This window comes from Gossypium hirsutum, chromosome A04 (assembly GCF_007990345.1).
Source record: "Gossypium hirsutum isolate 1008001.06 chromosome A04, Gossypium_hirsutum_v2.1, whole genome shotgun sequence".
Taxonomy (NCBI): domain Eukaryota; kingdom Viridiplantae; phylum Streptophyta; class Magnoliopsida; order Malvales; family Malvaceae; genus Gossypium; species Gossypium hirsutum.
The window spans coordinates 73,160,175-73,177,491 of record NC_053427.1 but is presented as its reverse complement, the minus strand read 5'-3'; the positions used below and the strand labels follow the sequence as shown (position 1 = coordinate 73,177,491).

Below are 17,317 nucleotides of genomic sequence, written 5' to 3'. Positions count from 1 at the left end.
TTCACCGCTATTTTCTCCATAAGCAAATGAGTGTTGCATTTCAATGTTTCAATCTGAATAATTAAACCTTATTTTAAAGATTCTTCTAAAAAGAACTGATTTATGTGTGAAATCAAAAAGCTTAAACTTTCTAGTACCATCTTACGTGAAGGATGCATGTGCAAGCATTCCAATTATGGTAATTAGGTCTTCAATTTTTGCACCACTCTTTGACTAAAACAAAATTAAGAACTGCCCATGTGTGAGCCACATGGCCTTCAAATTTCGGAGTCTTAGGAACAAAACCAAACATGTCTTAAATAGTAATAATAAAAGTTGTGAGGTTTGAATTTTAATTGCAGAAAAATGGGGTTAATGAGAAATGGACTGCATTCATTTATTGTGGGCCCCCACTCTTCACTCTTCCGGTTCCTCAATAAGTACCCCCCCAACTTTCTTCCCGCTTTCCATTCGCCCCAAAGTTAACGAATCACCCTTTCTTTCTTTTACCTCATAATTTCCTCTTTAAATAAAACAATGGCTGTTGACGCTTCTTCTTCTTCCTTGACACTGCTATGCTTTGCTTCATTGATGTGCCTTTTTGGCATGGTGAATGCAAGAATCCCTGGAGTTTACACTGGTGGCTCTTGGGAATCTGCCCATGCTACTTTTTATGGTGGCAGTGATGCTTCTGGAACTATGGGTATTTCTTTCTTTCTATTAATCTTATAACATTTAATATTTTGTTTTACTTCTAGTGCAAAGCGGTAAAAAAATAACCCATTTTGTTAACATGCATTTTCCAACAAAATCTCTGTTTCGTCTTCTTTTTTTTTATTTTATTGCATTGCATTATTTTCTTCATGTCCATTAAAATGCCTTCAATTGTTTCCCTTTTTTGTTTGTTAAGGCGGTGCATGTGGGTATGGGAATCTGTACAGCCAAGGGTATGGCGTGAACACTGCAGCATTAAGCACAGCCATTTTCAACAATGGGCTAAGCTGCGGAGCTTGCTTTGAGATCAAGTGCACGGATGACCCAAGATGGTGCCACCCAGGCAACCCTTCCATTTTTATTACTGCTACTAACTTTTGCCCTCCTAACTATGCTCTCCCAAGTGATAATGGCGGCTGGTGTAACCCTCCTCGCCCTCACTTTGACCTTGCCATGCCTATGTTCCTTAAGATCGCCGAGTACCGTGCTGGTATTGTCCCCGTTTCCTTCCGCAGGTCAGTCTCCCTCATTACTCTTCCATTTATTAGTATTTTTACGAAGAGAAGGGTGGTGAAATGTGTATACATTTAGGAACCAAACACAGTATTGTTTTTAATTAAAATAACTTTTTACGTACTTCCTTGGGAAAGGCAAAAGGAGGGCCTCAAAAGAATCGCCCTTTATGACCTCATTATCTCGGGGTCTGTTGAGATTTTGAGAATCAATCCAGAATTTAATATCCTTTACCCACACTTAGATCCAACGGTTTTCCTGTGACGCCTGGAATGACCCAAACACCCCTCCTCTCTCGATTCCCAATGATTACCAGGGCAGTACTGTAAATTTGGGGATCACCAAGATTTTCCGCCCATTCAGACATCCTCCTTAAACGACAAAATTGACGACATACCATCATTAATGCAGGAAAAAAGGGCTTTCAATTTATGTAATTTCCACAAACACCCTTCTTATTAAATTATTGATTGATTGACAGAGTGCCATGCCGAAAGCAAGGTGGAATTAGATTCACTATCAACGGATTCCGTTATTTCAACTTGGTTTTGGTCACCAACGTGGCGGGTGCGGGGGATATTGTGAAGGTGAGCGTGAAAGGAACCAACACCGGTTGGTTGAGCATGAGCCGTAACTGGGGTCAGAACTGGCAGTCCAACGCCGTTTTGGTAGGCCAACAACTCTCGTTTAGAGTGACGGGCAGTGATAGAAGAACCTCCACCTCCTGGAACGTGGCACCAGCTAATTGGCAGTTCGGACAAACCTTCACCGCAAAGAATTTCCGTGTTTGATTTTAAACACACTTCTTTCCCCTTTTAATTTTTATTACCACTTCTTCAATTTAACTTTCTCTTTCCTGCCCTTCAATTTTCCTTTATTTTCTCGGGAAAATTTGAAGTGGCGGGTGGGTAAAAATGGGCTTTTGGGTAGGACTTTACGGAAAAGAAAAATAGATAGCAAAGTCACCAAGTGACCATTGTGTGTGTTGTTGGATTTGAGTCATGAGTGTTGCATTTTGTAGTTCTTTTGTTTGTGAATTGCAAGTAAGCTGGTGGGTAACAGTAAAAAAAATTCCAGCTGATGGCAAAAAAAGTTGTAAGGTGGGGGTGCTGAAGCGGCTGCAAAGCAAAAGAAAACATGCAGCCCGCAGCACTCGAGTCATATAGTAGTTTCATTTTTACTGCTATGAGAATAAGAGAGATTTAGATAAACCAAAACAATATTTTCTTGATCTGCAATGTCTTTCTTGTGTCTCTACGTTAAATAATTGAAAAGGCAATTGCTTCTTTGTCTTTGTTGCAATGGCAATTATATTGAAGATTGTGATAAAAGGAAGTGGGCCATTTCTGATTCTGATGGACATCACATTCCAAATTTAGATAAAAAAGAAGAAAACAAAAAGGGCCATTTGGGTTAATTTCCTCTCTTCCAATAATGATAATGATGTACCCTAGACATCCATTTATAAATATGCTAAGCTTGCTTTACAAGTAAAAATATAAAAAATTTGGCCTCCATTCTGTTATTTTTCATTCTACTGACTGAATATGCTCTTTCATACATTTATTTTTGCAGACAAATGGTTTTTCTTTTTTCTTAATTTACGGATTAAGAATCAAACTTATCTAATTTTATTTTATTTTTTAAAAGAAATACCATGTTGTTATCGTTTGTCTTTTTAGGTAAAAAATAGGCCGGTGGAGTAGGCCATGTTAAACAGAGTTCAGAGTAGGCCATGTTAAACAGAGTTCAATCCATCCCCTCCACAAAACCAAAATTGCAGAAGCCTGTTTTATAAAATAATAGCAGTTTTATAATAAGCTTATATTGAATATTAATAACAATAAATTGCTTGAATGATTTCATCTTGTCAGAAAATAATAAAACTTACCTTTTAGAGGAAAAAAATAGTGGGTGAGATTGATCTGGGCTTTTAAACTAAAAGTGGTAACGTGCGTGTTCCTTTTCGCTAAAACTTATAAATTCAAATGAATTAGACGCCGTCTGTGGGAATACCCGCGACCACGTGGTTAAAAGCCACGCTCTCTACCAGCTGAGCTAAGACGGCTGCTAATTAAAATGATAAATATAATTACTAATATCGCTATGTTTTAGCCCACTTCAGTGTAGAAAAGATCCAACGGAGGCAACCCATTTATTATTCCATCCGAGATGTGTTGTAAAGGTAAGGATGAAGAATGTCATATATTTGAGGAGCTAAATTAGTTGCGGATGAACAAACAATTGATGGCAGTTGAAACAGAAAACACAACCTAAGATTCTTTTCTATTTCTTGTAATAAATTTAACTCAGGTGTCATGCTGTTAGGACCTTGCGATGCCTGACCAATATTAGAAACACATAAAGAAATTCATTTATTAATTCCAAAGATAACAAACAGATAGTAACACATTATATAGCAGTATTCTTCACAACTGATTTCTAACTCACTATAACATAATATTAACTAACTGTAACAGAGTACTAACTAATATAGTTACTCTAACATTTTGCTTCCAGTATCGGAAAATAAACTGCTAGCAGCAACAACACTCATGCGATCCTGACAGCGAGAAAAATCTCCAAACGTTAATGACTTAGTCAACACATCAGCCACCTGATCACTCCAGGAACAAAATTTACACACAACTGATTACTCAGAACCTTTTCTCGAACAAAGTGAATGTCCAACTCCACATGTTTTACTCGCGCATGCAGTACAGGATTAGCAGCTACAGAAACTGCACTAGTATTATCACACCAAATGACTGGTGTACTACTAAGCTTAAATCCTATCTCAGTCAACAGAGATTGAAACCACACCACTTCAGATGTTGCATTAGCTAAACTTCGATATTCAGCTTCGGTAGTAGACAGGGAGACAACGCTCTATTTCTTGGACATCCAACCCATTAGATTATCACCTAAGTATATACAAAAATCGGAAGTAGACTTGCGATCTTCAATCGAACTTGCCCAATCTGCATCACTAAAACTAGTTAAACTCAGACTAGACGCTTGAAATAACAACTCATAATCAATTATACCCTTAACATATTGCAAGATACGTTTCACAACTGTCCAATGCACATCATGAGGTTGATGCATATATTGGCTCACTTTATTGACAGCAAAAGACAAGTCTGGACGAGTCAAACACAAGAATTGCAGACTGCCGACCACTCGTCGATAAAGAGTACCATCTAGTAATGGCACCCCAGCCAAGGACGTAAGAGTCGGTGAACTCACCATAGGAGTATTCACGGGCTTAGCATGCAGCATGTTAGCACGTTTCAGCAACTCACGAGCATACTTCTGCTGAGATACATGCATACGATCCTGATGTCTTACCACTTTAAGTCCAAGAAAAAAACTCAGCTCCCCTGAGTCTTTAAGAGAAAACCGACGATCAAGACAAGAAATAACAGCATGTAATTCAACACAATCTCCTCCTGTAACAATAATGTCATCAACATAAACAAGAAAATACACACTGCCAACATCTGTGTGTTTGTAAAATAAGGAAGAATCAGCCCTTGAAGGCATAAAATTCAGTTGATGCACCAAAAAATTCTTCAGCTTTTCAAACCAAGCTCTTGGAGTTTGTTTAAGGCCATAGATGGCCTTATTCAGGCTACATGCCAAAGGCTGCCCATGCTCATCAACGACTTCAAACCCAGGAGGCTGCTTCATATAAATGTCCTCAGTGAGGTCTCCATTCAAAAATGCATTGTTCACGTCAACCTGTCGAAGCTTCTATTTCCGTGACACAGCTAAAGCAAGTATCAACTGCACAGTATTGACTTTGACAACTAGACTGAAAGTCTCGTGATAATCCAGTCTTGTCGTTTAAGAAAACCTTTGAGCAACCAAACGAACCTTGTTACGTGCTATACTTCCATCAGAGTTTTTCTTGATCTTGAACAACTATTTGCAACCGACTAACGCTTGATTTGCCGGTACTGGAACTAAATCCCAAGTATAATTTCGAATTAAGGCTTGAAGCTCATCATTCACAGCTTACTTCCATAAAAGAATTACCATTGCCTCATGAATAGTTGAAGGCTCGATACCACTCATTTCTACCATATAAGCTTTTGGTTTGTAAATCCCCATTTTACTTCTAGTCATCATAGGATGACAATTTACTGATGAGGGCTGCTGCAGCTCACCGACTGGAGCCTAATGCTCACAGACTTGTCTTAAAGAACCTGCAGGACTTTCTGAAGAAAAGTCGAGAGCATCATCCAAAGAATGATCCGAATGATCCATAGTATTAGTATTACTAACTGAAGTAGAACCAGCCCCAGGTTGAGCCGAAACCTCAACAGTAGGAACCATGAATATGGGTAAAGTAGTAACATCTCTCTTGAACTGCTTAGACCTGTTATTAATGATAGGTACAATAGACTTTGAAACTTGAGCAAACGAAAAAATAGATTCATCAAAACGAACATGTCGAGAGATCTAGACCCGACCAAACCTATCAACACATTTATAACCCTTGTGATTGAAGGCATAACCCAGAAAGGTACAAGAAGCAGACCTGTATTGAAGCTTGTGTCGATTAAAAGGTCGAAGATGAGGATAGCAAAGACATTTAAAGACACGAAGTCGTTGATAGTCTAGTTTGTGACCAAATAGCTGCTCACAAAGAGATACCCCATTTAGTACCTTCGTTGGAAGAATATTCATGATAAACACAACAGTAGCAAACGCATTAGCCCAACAAAAAATAAGAAAGGAAGCTTGAGCTAATAGCACTAATCCTGTCTCAACAATCTGCCGATGGCGACGCTAAACAATGTCATTCTGCTCCGAGGTATGTGGATAGGAGATACGATAAACAACTCCACATTATTTCATATGCAAATCAAACGATCGAAACTCACCACCACCATAAATTTGAAGTTGTTTGAGTTTAACTCATAACTGTAGCTTAACATAAACGCAACAAAAGCATCAGATTTCTTTTTAGGAAAATAAATCCTAGTGTGTCGAGAAAATGAGTCAACAAAAGACAGGTAATATTGATAACCAGAGGAGTAGCAAGGAGCTGGCCCCTATACATCAACAATCCAAGTTCTAAATGAGTAGTATACACAGAGTCAGAAGAATGAAAAGGCATGATTAGCTCTTATGTCTTGAAATTCTAATATTACAAGCATATAAGACACTACTAACAATACTATTTGATAGATGACCCAACCTTCGATGCCACCAGTCAAACCTAACATCTGACCTCTGTGGTGGAAGAGACTCTGTACGAGATGTACTCTCAGCATTAAAAGCAAAGTCTGACTTGACAGTATCAAACCGATACAACCTATTCAACTCACTTCTGCAAAGCAACATCTGACGAGTCTTCAAATCCTTGACACAGTAGTAGTTAGGATAAATTCAAAGAATACACCATTGTCTTTAGAAAACTTAGAAACGGACAATAAATTCTTTCTAATATCAGGAACATACAATAAATCCTTAAGCAACAATGGACTAGAATCATCAGCCAAGATTGATAAACCACTAACATGCTTAATAGGTATAGAAAGACCATTACCTATAATGACCTTACCTCCTCCATTGTACAACCGAGCATCGAAAAGTTTGGTCGAGTCATTCGTCATGTGAGCAGTGGCTCCACTATCTGGATACCACGTAGGATCGGCAACTATAGAAGGATTAGCAAGCCCAGATGACCCAATCAACTTTACTATATGTCCACCCATTGAAAAAGGCGACTGAGATTAAAATCCCGAACAATGACGCACATAATCAGCATCACAACCAAAAGAAGCACGTAAAGTCTGACCAACAACTGCAGGCATGTAAAATTATGGACTTTGACTACGTTGAATTGAGTCTACTTCAATAAATGAGGGATGAATCTGTAGAAGAGGCCTACGTACTGCCTGGTTAGAGGCATAATAGGAAGAATGTAGCCCATCATCTGCATAACACATATATGCTGTAACAGGCTTTTGATCCACGCGAGAAACATATCCAGCCCAATACTCATGACCCATACGAGAAGCAGAATATTCAGTGTCATCCTTCACACTAGGGTTTTCTCTTTCTCCATCAGACGCTGAATCATATCTATAGAAGCATCTCCGAGCAAGATGCCCAAACTTCCCACAATTTGATATTTTGGTATTGCACCACCACCACGTCTTCCACGACTTCGACCACGACGAGAAACTTGAGATCCTCATGATGAACAAAACATATCTGGTGGTAGTTGTCCGACATAAGTCGGAGCACTTTAAGACGAAGGATTCTTTTGCACCACGGCAACATTCGCTAAAAATGCCATCTGTGAGAAATGTCCTTGTTGCCGAGCCTCAGCATTCAGAAGAGCAGTTGTGATACCTTGAAGATCGAATGGCACTCTACTCATGGTGATAATCGACACCACATGATCAAACTCTAGAGGTAAGCTATTCAAAATTGCAGATTGTTGTTCTTCTATAGTTACTGGTTGTCCATATCCTACCAAAGAATCACAGAGATGCTTGATTTGTATTAAATACGCAGATATGGAGAGTTTATTTTTTTTGAATATTATGCAGCAACAATCGATAGCTCATGGCTTTAGTGGTTGAATGAGACCCAAAAATATGCATAAGAGCTTGCCACAACTCACAAGACGAACCAAAATTCCCGACGAGTTGATTATGCAATAATGGACTAATAGTCGAAAGCAGCCACGCCGCAAGTGCAGAGTCTTGTTGTTCATAGCACACATACAAAGAATTCTCGTCTGAGATACCACCTTCAGTTACAACCATTCTTGGAGGAATAGCGACCGTCCTATTAAGAAACATTTGTAGCCGATGAGTCTTTACAATCAACAACATATGCTGTTTCCAGGCCAAGAAATTTCCATCATCAACCAGCACAGCTACCTTCTGTGAGGCAAAAGCCAAAAACTTATCTGTTGCTAACTCTATTCCTAAAAAAAAAAAATTTCACTCTGATACCATATTAGAAACACATAAAGAACTTCATTTATTAATTCTAAAGATAACGAACACACTGATAGTAACACATTATATTGCAGCATTCTTCACAACTGATTTGTAACTCACTATAACAGGATATTAACTAACTGTAACAGAGTACTAACTAATATAGTTACTCTAACAACCAAAAACATTTCTACAATTTCAATAGAAAGAAAGATTTCCATTCCAAGTAAATGCTACAGTAGGGAGAATTGCATTCAATCACACTGATAGTTATTGCAACTGAAGTTTCCCCTCTCAAATGCTTCAACATGGATGTCAAGTAAATAGCTGTTTTCGTACTTTCAATGTGGTCCATGCACCATCCAATTCCATTTGTTTTAACCCTTCATTCACTCCATTACTAATTTCTTAGTTTCATTTGATTTTGACAAAAATGGGTTGTTCCAGAAACTACATAAATGCACAATTGACTAGGTCTTACAATGTTGTTTAAATTACTCAGTAAAATCTAAAAAAAATGGTTACCGGCACTCCGAGCTGCCCTCATTCTGAATATGTAACAAATGACTTGAAACTTTCTAAATCTATTTTTTATTTGACAAGAGAGAGTCTTTATTGGAAATTGAAACCTTTGCACCACACCTTCTGGGTCACTTAAATCAAGCAAATGCCTCGAAGTTCTCTATACAACCCAAATCCCACTCTTCTTTTTCCATGTCCAATAAACAATACAGATAAAGAAAGTTAATGTGAAGTTTAAAATAATTGAGAAAACACGTCACATATCAAAATATCAACAATTAAGAGAAAGAAATAATGATTTTTACATTTCCCAAATGAGTTTAAATACACTGGCATACAATACAAGATCATATGCTAGAGATCAAGGAAGAGCCAAAAAAATCCTGAGACAAGCTTCCACATCTTTTCAATCATACTGGTATGATATGATATAATATGATATGATATTTATCTAAACTTAGATCATGTTCCTATTTGCTCTCATATATGACGTTGATCAATTTCAGAGCTGATTTAAATGGTTTAAGCAAACAAACAGTATACTGCTCAACCATGGTTTGATTTGCTGCTGCATCAAAAAAGTTTTCATCTAAACACTAAGTCGTAAAGTAGAAGGCTTTTGATAAGCTGTTAGTTTGTCATTTGATGGGTTGTGAGCATTTACATGGTGTTCTTTCTGTGTGCTTTTCTACATGTCACCTGGCTCCTGAAGCTGCTCAAGTGTTTATACCACCTCATCCATGCTAGGTCTCAACTTGGGTTTAGTAGCTAAGCATTGAAGTCCTAGGTTAGCTGCCTTTTGGGCAAGATTCATTGAATACTGACCTTGGAGATGGGTGTCTAATACACAGAATATTCTTTGTTTGTTGGTCAGGTAAGGTTTTGCCTAATCCACTAGATTGTGTTCTTCAGATGGCCTGTTCTTGTCTATAGCTCGTCGGCTGGATAACATTTCAAGAAGAACAACTCCAAAGCTGTATATGTCACTCTTGTCAGTCAAGTGACCTTTCAAATAGAAATTTTAAATTTATATCAACACTCAGACTTTATCAACTTTAATTCAAATGATCCAATAACAAATAGCTAAATGCATGAGAAACCTGTAGGATATATAACAGCATAGATCAAGTTAGAGAAGAAAATAAACCTGAGAGTGATACCTGTGGTTAGATATTCAGGAGCAGCATAACCGTAGGTTCCCATGACCCTAGTGAAAACATGGCTCCTATCACCAGTTGGTCCATCCCTAACTAACCCAAAATCAGAGAGTTTTGTATTGTAATTCTGCAAATATCAAATGAAAGAACAATAAATAGCTCATCCGTGGAATGACCAATGTTCCAATGTATTCGCCATGGAACAGCAATGCAAAAGGAAACATTAGCTCGTTTATGTACCAAATCAAGTAAGATATTAGAAGTTTTAAAGTAGCAATATATGACTTGTGTTTTGGCATTGTGAAGAAAGGCAAGTCTTTTTGCAGCACTAAGTGCAACCTTCATCTGGATGCCCCAAGGAAGAAGTAGGAAGTATAACCCTCCTGTTTCAAAATAAAATTGGGTATGGTGGAATGAGACATATGCTTTATGTCATAGTTATGAATGTTTCATCAACACAAGGAACTCACTCCTGAAAAAATGATTCTCCATGCTAGCCCGAGCCATGAACTCGTATACCAAAAGTCGATTCTCATCCTCTAAGCAATAACCAATTAACTTTACAAAATTAGGGTGATGTAGTTGTCCAAGATAGTTGATTTCAGCCTATATGCCAAATTATAAAAAAAAAATCAAGTTACTCTCTTGTTAGAGAAAAGTCATAAATAACACTACTTGCACCGAAAAAGCGATTATAACATCATAATTTCACCATCCATCACTAACCAACCATTCCTTGTGACCCTGGAAACCTTTTTGGTTGAGCCTTTTAACAACAATAACAATGCTAGTACTAGGCTTGGTGGCTGTAAGTGAATGCTCATCAGTCCATCTTTTGAAGACAGAACCAAATCCACCTGCTCCTAGCACAGTGTCTGGTGAGAAGTTTTTGGTGGCTGCCTTGAGCTCACTGGAGGTGAACGTCTTTAAATTTGAAGACTGCAAAATCTCACCATCACTCCGAGGTGCTTATGGTATAGAAGCTGAAGACACCCTGCTGCTTGAGAAATTGTTTCCATTTCTGCTCTTACTCCTTAAATCAACTCCTATACAACAACAGATAAAGTTTCATACTTTGTAAGTTCATTTAAGATTGTCTCTCCAAAAACTCACTTCTAAAGCTCCAATTAGGGTCCTTATTCCAATTTAGGATTGTGATCATCAAAGCTCTATAACAAATAAAGCTACACGCTCACATCATAATAAAAACCAACTCCTCTGATTGATTTCAAAATAGGAAACAAGACATACAAGTTCATTTCTCATAAACAAATATGAAAAAGTTGAAAGCTTTAAGGAAAATCAGAACCAAAGAACATTTAAGTTACCTGTACCAGAAGAACTGACAGATTTGATGCGGTTGCTCCATCAAGCTCCCATCACAACTAGAATAATAATAATAAAAAAACCAGCTCCTTTCAATCTTTTCCCTTTTCCTTTTGCTGTATTAGAAGGCTGCCTAACTTCCTACAAAGAAACACAACTTGCCTATTTAGAAAGATGAAAGAAAATGTTAGATGCTATTAGGGCAGCAAGATTTTTTGGATTATGATCCCTTTTCTGTGCTCAATTTTTTACTTTTCAAAGATGGGGAGAATCGAGAAAAGATCAGCAAAACCAAAAATGAAGGTATAAAAAAGGCTTCTTTGCTATTGGATTTGCTTTTTTTTCTTTCTTCCTTTCCTTATGCATATCTCCTTTTAGGCCTCTCAGCCAACCCAAGTATAACTTTTGTAGATAGTTGACTCGCCTTTTTAGCTTCTTTTGTCTGTTTTTCCCCCAACAGACCACCATGGGAACAAGACAATATTATTACTACTTACCATTAAGTCACTAACTTATTATATGCTCATTGAAAGAAAAAAACAACTTATTATATGCTCATTTTCCATTAATCCATAAGTAAAAAAATAAATAAATAAAATGAAAAACTTCAATTTTATAATCTAACTTAGATGTTGTATTTAAGAATCATCGGATTTGGATGCCATTGATTGAATTTTTTTCTCAAAGATTAATAGTAAAACTCAACCTTTGTCCAAACTCCTCCTCAGAAAGAGCCTTGTCTGTCTTCACCGCATGTGATTCTATGTTTTGAGTGCTTATTTGTTGAATGCAACCCTCAGAGAGGTGACATGTTGGACTTTGAGCAATGTTTTCTTTGACTTGTTAAGGTTACTTCAACAAGCCTCTACATGTGACATTCCTACCTTAATTAAAGTCAAAGTAAGCGAGTCAAGTTCTTTCTTTTTTTTTAAAAGAAAAATTCAGACTTTTATGGAAGTTATTTACTTTAAGACATAAGCAATGCAAGATGCAAATATTTTTATAATGTTTTAACAAGACGTATTAGTATTTTATCAATAACTCTTGAACTCTGGCTTCATAAAATAGAAATCTCATGCATAAAATGTATGATAAGAAAACTTTAATGTAAAGACTATTGAAGATTAAAAACCAAGACTTTATTAAAAAAATGTGAAGGGTTTTGTATTGATTTGATTCCAATTATTATTCACCGGAATTTTTGTTGTACTGATATCTTCAGACTAAAAAAAAGTTATCATGGCATCATTAAATATAACTGTTCACATTATAAAAAAGTATTATCATGATATCATTAAAGACAACCGTCACACTAAATTTAATATTGTTATTACTTTTTAAGTTCATCAATTTCACATGGTAATACACTCAGGTCATACCGTAAGTTAAGTTTAAATTGGACTCTTTTAAAGAGGCAAGAATGATATGAAGGATTACTTCCTTCTCTTATAAATACCTCTTCTAAGATCAAAGAGAGATGAAAGAAAATAGAACAAGACACATATGATAGAAAATCAATTATTAGTCATCATTTTATTAAAATATCATCCTAAGCTTCCATACTTAGTGACTCTCCACACTACATACAATATAAATAACCACCGTAATCTATTCTAAATTTTTTGTATAACTTAACTATTATAATAATTGGAGCATTTTCTTAAAAATTGGATGAAAAGCTATGGTTGAATTTGTCCCGAACATCTTAGAACTACAAGCATATATACGTTTAATCTTTTTCTTTACTTTTGAGAATGCACATTGAATTACTTTTGGCATGATTAGATTATGGTATTGCTATTCAATATTTTACTACTTTGATCATTATCTAATTATTATTGAAAATTAATTCAAAATAGTAGGTTGTTTAGTTGACCAAGCATCTCGGTAGAATCTTTGTTAGTTCCAGATTTTCAGTTTAATTGAATAAGTTGTTAGCTATTTTTGTGTTAAGGTAATTTCTTTGTAAGCCTATAAATATAGGCATTTATGCTTTGTTTTATCAATTTCATCAATAATAGAATAACTTTGATGCATATTGTAATTGTCTCTTTCACGTTTCCTTCTTTAACAAATTTGGCATTGGAGCTAGGTTCGATATTTTAGGAAATTGAGTGAAAGTTAGGTTTGGGTCCACTGGGTATTTGAGAGAAATACCTTTTTGGGTCTTTGAGAAACACGAGAGAAGAGAGTGTGTGTTCTTGGAATGGCATCAGCTGGTTTTTTTTCCTTTCAACCACTTATACCTATTTTCAATGGTGAGAAATATGAGTGGTAGAGCATCAAGGTGAAGACATTGCTCAGATCACAAGAGCTATGGGACTTGGTCGAGTATGGGTTTGCTGGCATACTTGAACCTGATGAAGAAAAAGAAAAGAGATTGAAAGAAACCAAGAAAAACGATGCTAAGGCATTGTTCATTATCCAGCAAGCAATTCATGACTCTATTTTCTCACGAATTGCTGTAGCAACCACATTAAATGAAGTATGGTTAATTTTACAGAAAGAGTATCAAGGTGATTCAAAGGTTATAGTGGTGAAATTGTAATAACTACGACGTGATTTTGAAACCTTGATGATGAAGAATGGTAAATCAATTGCTGATTTTTTGTCATGAACAAGGACAATAGTTGGCCAATTGCGCTCTTACGGTGAACAAATTTCAGATAAGATAATTGTAGCGAAAGTTTTGCTAAGCTTGACGATAAAATTTGATCATGTTGTGGCTGCTATAAAAGAACCCAAAGATCTGTTAGTTCTCTTCGTCGATGGACTGATGGGGTCTCTTCAATCTCATGAGGGGAGAATCAACAGATTAGCAGAAAAGAGTGAAGAGCAGACATTTCAAGTGAAGGAGACATTCACAAATCAAGGCGAAAATGACTGTTCAATAAACAATAACCGAGGAAGAGGAAGATTTCGTGGTGGTCATAGCCGTGGTTATGGTAGAGGTAGAGGTAGAGGTAGAGGCAGAGGAAGGAATGATGGTCAGAGGTAATATAATGAGCAAGGTAACATAAAATATGGCATACAATATTATCTTTGCAATAGATATGAGCATATAAAAGCTGATTGCTAGTATAAGAATAAAAAAATTAACTTTTCAGTAGAAAGTGATGTGGAAAACAAGCTTTTTATGGCTTGTATTGATGCTAACCATAAGCCAAGTGATTTGTGGTTTGTGGATAGCGGCTGTTTGAATCATATGACAGGCGCCAAATCCTTGTTCAAGGTGCTTGATGAGTTACAAAAGATAAAGGTGCAGCTTGGGAACAAAAGGGAGATGTAAGTTGAAGGAAAAGAAACGGTGAAATTTTTTAGAGAAGGAAATATTTTGGACAATGTTCACTTTTTTCCTGATTTAGGATACAATTTATTGAGTGTTGGACAACTAATGGCTGGTGGATATTCTGTCATATTTGATGATGATGCATGTATCATCAAAAACAAAAAGTCAAGCAAACAAGTCCATGTCCATATGACTCCAAACAAGATGTTTCTGTTAGATGTTTCAAACATAGAGAACTTTGTTCTTGCTGCAAGTGAAAAGAATGACTCGAAGCTATGGTATTTGAGGTATGGACATCTCAATATTAAAGGCCTGAAATTGCTAAGTGATAAAGGTATGGTTCTTGAACTACCAAAAATTGGCTCTCTTGATTTATGTGAGGGGTGCATTTATAGAAAGCAAACTAAAAGCCATTTTCTGTTGGAAAAGCATGGAGAGCTACTGAATGTTTAAAATTAGTTCATGCAGATCTATGTGGTCCAATGCAAACAGAGTCCTTGGGTGGGAGCCGTTACTTCTTGTTGTTTACTGCTGATTATAGCCACATGAGTTGGGTGTATTTTCTGGAAAACATTTCAGAAACTTATGAAAAGTTTTAGAAATTCAAGGCTATGGTGGAGAACCAAAGCGGCTGCCATATCAAATTTCTTTACATAGATTGAGGAGGAGAGTTCATGTCCAAGGAGTTCAATCTATGTTGTGAAGACAATGGCATCCGTAAGGAGTTAACAATTCCTTACACTCCAGAGCAAAATGATGTTGTTGAGAGGAAGAATCGAACTATTGTGGAGATGGCGAGAAGCATGTTACAAGCAAAGGGACTCTCAAATCAGTTTTGGGCAAAAGCTGTGGCAATATCAGTCTATCTACTAAATCTCTCGCCAACAAGGACTGTCATGAACAAAACTCCATATAAAGCTTGGTGTGGTAGGAAACCTAATGTAAGTCATTTAAGAATTTTTGGTTGTGTTGTTTATGCTTTGGTAAATTCTCATGCTCGTAAAAATTTGATGAAAAATATGAAAAATGTATTTTTATTGGTTATTGTACTCAATCCAAAGCATATAGATTGTATAACCCTCATAGTGGAAAATTTTCAAGTAAAATAGATGTAGTGTTTGATGAAAATGCAAGTTAGGATATACTGTAGAGCAGGGACAATAGGAGATTTCTTTTCCAATTGAAGATTCCCAGATGAAAAACAAGCTTCAGCACCAGCAACATCTACAACACTTGAAGAGTCTTCTGAAGAACCAATTCCATTAAGAAGATCAACAAGGGTCAGAAAGTTGAATCCAAAATATACTAATCACACTTATGCATCTTTTCAATTTGCTTTAGCTATTTTAGATCCTCTATGTTATGAAGAAATTGCTGATAAGGAAGAATGACAAAAGGTGATGATAAAGGAGATGAAATCTACCGAAAAGAATGGAACTTGGGAGTTGGTCGACTTGTCGAAAGACAAAAATGCAATTGGTTTGAATTGGGTGTTTAAGAAAAAAATTTGTGCAGATGGAAGCATCCAAAAGCACAAAGCTCGTCTTGTAGTGAAAGGTTATGTACATCAATATGGTGTTGATTTTAAAGAAACCTTTTCTCCGGTAGCTCGGTTCGAAACAGTGAGGCTTGTTCTAGCATTAGTTGCACACTTGCAATGGCCTGTTTATCAATTTGATGTCAAATCAGTATTCTTCAATGGAGATCTACAATATGAGGTTTATGTAGCATAACCAGAAGGTTTCATAGAGAAGGGCAAATAAACAAAGGTGTACAAGTTGAAAAGGGCATTGTACGAATTGAAACAGGCCCTTCGAGCATGGCACAACAAGATCAATGTATATCTTCAAAAGAAAGGGTACATGAGAAGTGAGAATGAGCCCACCTTATATGTGAAAAAGGAAGGTAAAAATGATTTCATCATTGTTTGTCTTTACGTTGATGATATCATTTATACTAGTTCCTCTAACTTTCTTATTGATGAGTTTAAGTCTCAAATGATGAATGAATTCGAGATGTCGGATATGGATTTATTGCATTATTTCCTTGGTCTTGAAGTTCATCAAGCTGAAGATTGAATTTTTATCTCATAAAGAAAATATGCCAAGGATCTTCTCAGTAATTTTGGCATGTTTAATTGCAAACCTGTAGCTACACCCATGAATATCAATGAGAAATTACAGCTAGAAGATGGAGAAGAAATGACAGATGCAAGTAGGTTTAGAAGCTTGGTTGGAGGTTTAATTTATTTTACTCACACTAGGCCCGACATTGCATTCTTATTAGTGTTATTTTTAGGTTTATGCAGCAACCTTCAAAGGATCATTATGGAGTAGCAAAACGGGTCTTGCGGTACATTGTTGGAACTTTGGAGTATGGCATTTGGTACTCAAAAACTCCAAATTTCAAATTGTGTGGGTTCACAGACAATGATTGCGCAAGTTCTTTAAATGATAGAAAAAGTGTATCAGCAAATGTTTTCACTCTAGGTTCAGGGGTGATCACTTGGAGTTCTAAGAAGCAAGCTACAACAACATTGTCAACCTCAGAGGCTGAGTATGTAGCAACAATTGTAGCAGCTTGTCAAGCTATTTGGCAAAGGAGAGTGTTAGCCAATCTTCAACAAGAGTAGAAATGTGCAACAGAGATATTTTGTGACAACAATGTGCAACAGAGATATTTTGTGACAACAAATCCACTATCTTCATGACAAAGAATCCAACATTTCATAGTAAAAAAAAGCACATCGATATTCAATATCATTTCATTCATGATTTGGTAGCAAAAGAGGAAATATCTTTGAAGTATTGCAACACCCAAAAGCAGTTAGCAGATGTGTTAACAAA

The 17,317-nt window shown here is 36.5% G+C and overlaps 2 protein-coding genes and 1 pseudogene across 2 annotated transcripts; 2 read left to right on the top strand and 1 right to left on the bottom strand.

Annotated features, from left to right (window-relative positions):
- Nucleotides 1–441: 441 nt before the first annotated feature.
- LOC107948911 (expansin-A6) lies at nucleotides 442–2,494 on the top strand. Its single transcript, XM_016883572.2, has 3 exons — nucleotides 442–682; nucleotides 890–1,208; nucleotides 1,688–2,494. The coding sequence occupies exons 1-3, from the start codon at nucleotides 517–519 to the stop codon at nucleotides 1,995–1,997; spliced, it is 795 nt and encodes a 264-aa protein (XP_016739061.1). The 5' UTR covers nucleotides 442–516; the 3' UTR covers nucleotides 1,998–2,494.
- A 1,061-nt stretch (nucleotides 2,495–3,555) lies between these two features.
- Nucleotides 3,556–11,388, bottom strand: LOC107948912 (probable serine/threonine-protein kinase PBL11; annotated as a pseudogene).
- Nucleotides 11,389–16,630: 5,242 nt separating this feature from the next.
- On the top strand, nucleotides 16,631–17,103 carry LOC121228080 (secreted RxLR effector protein 161-like). The gene is made up of 2 exons (XM_041111214.1): nucleotides 16,631–16,702; nucleotides 16,780–17,103. The coding sequence occupies exons 1-2, from the start codon at nucleotides 16,631–16,633 to the stop codon at nucleotides 17,101–17,103; spliced, it is 396 nt and encodes a 131-aa protein (XP_040967148.1).
- The last annotated feature ends 214 nt before the right edge of the window (nucleotides 17,104–17,317 follow it).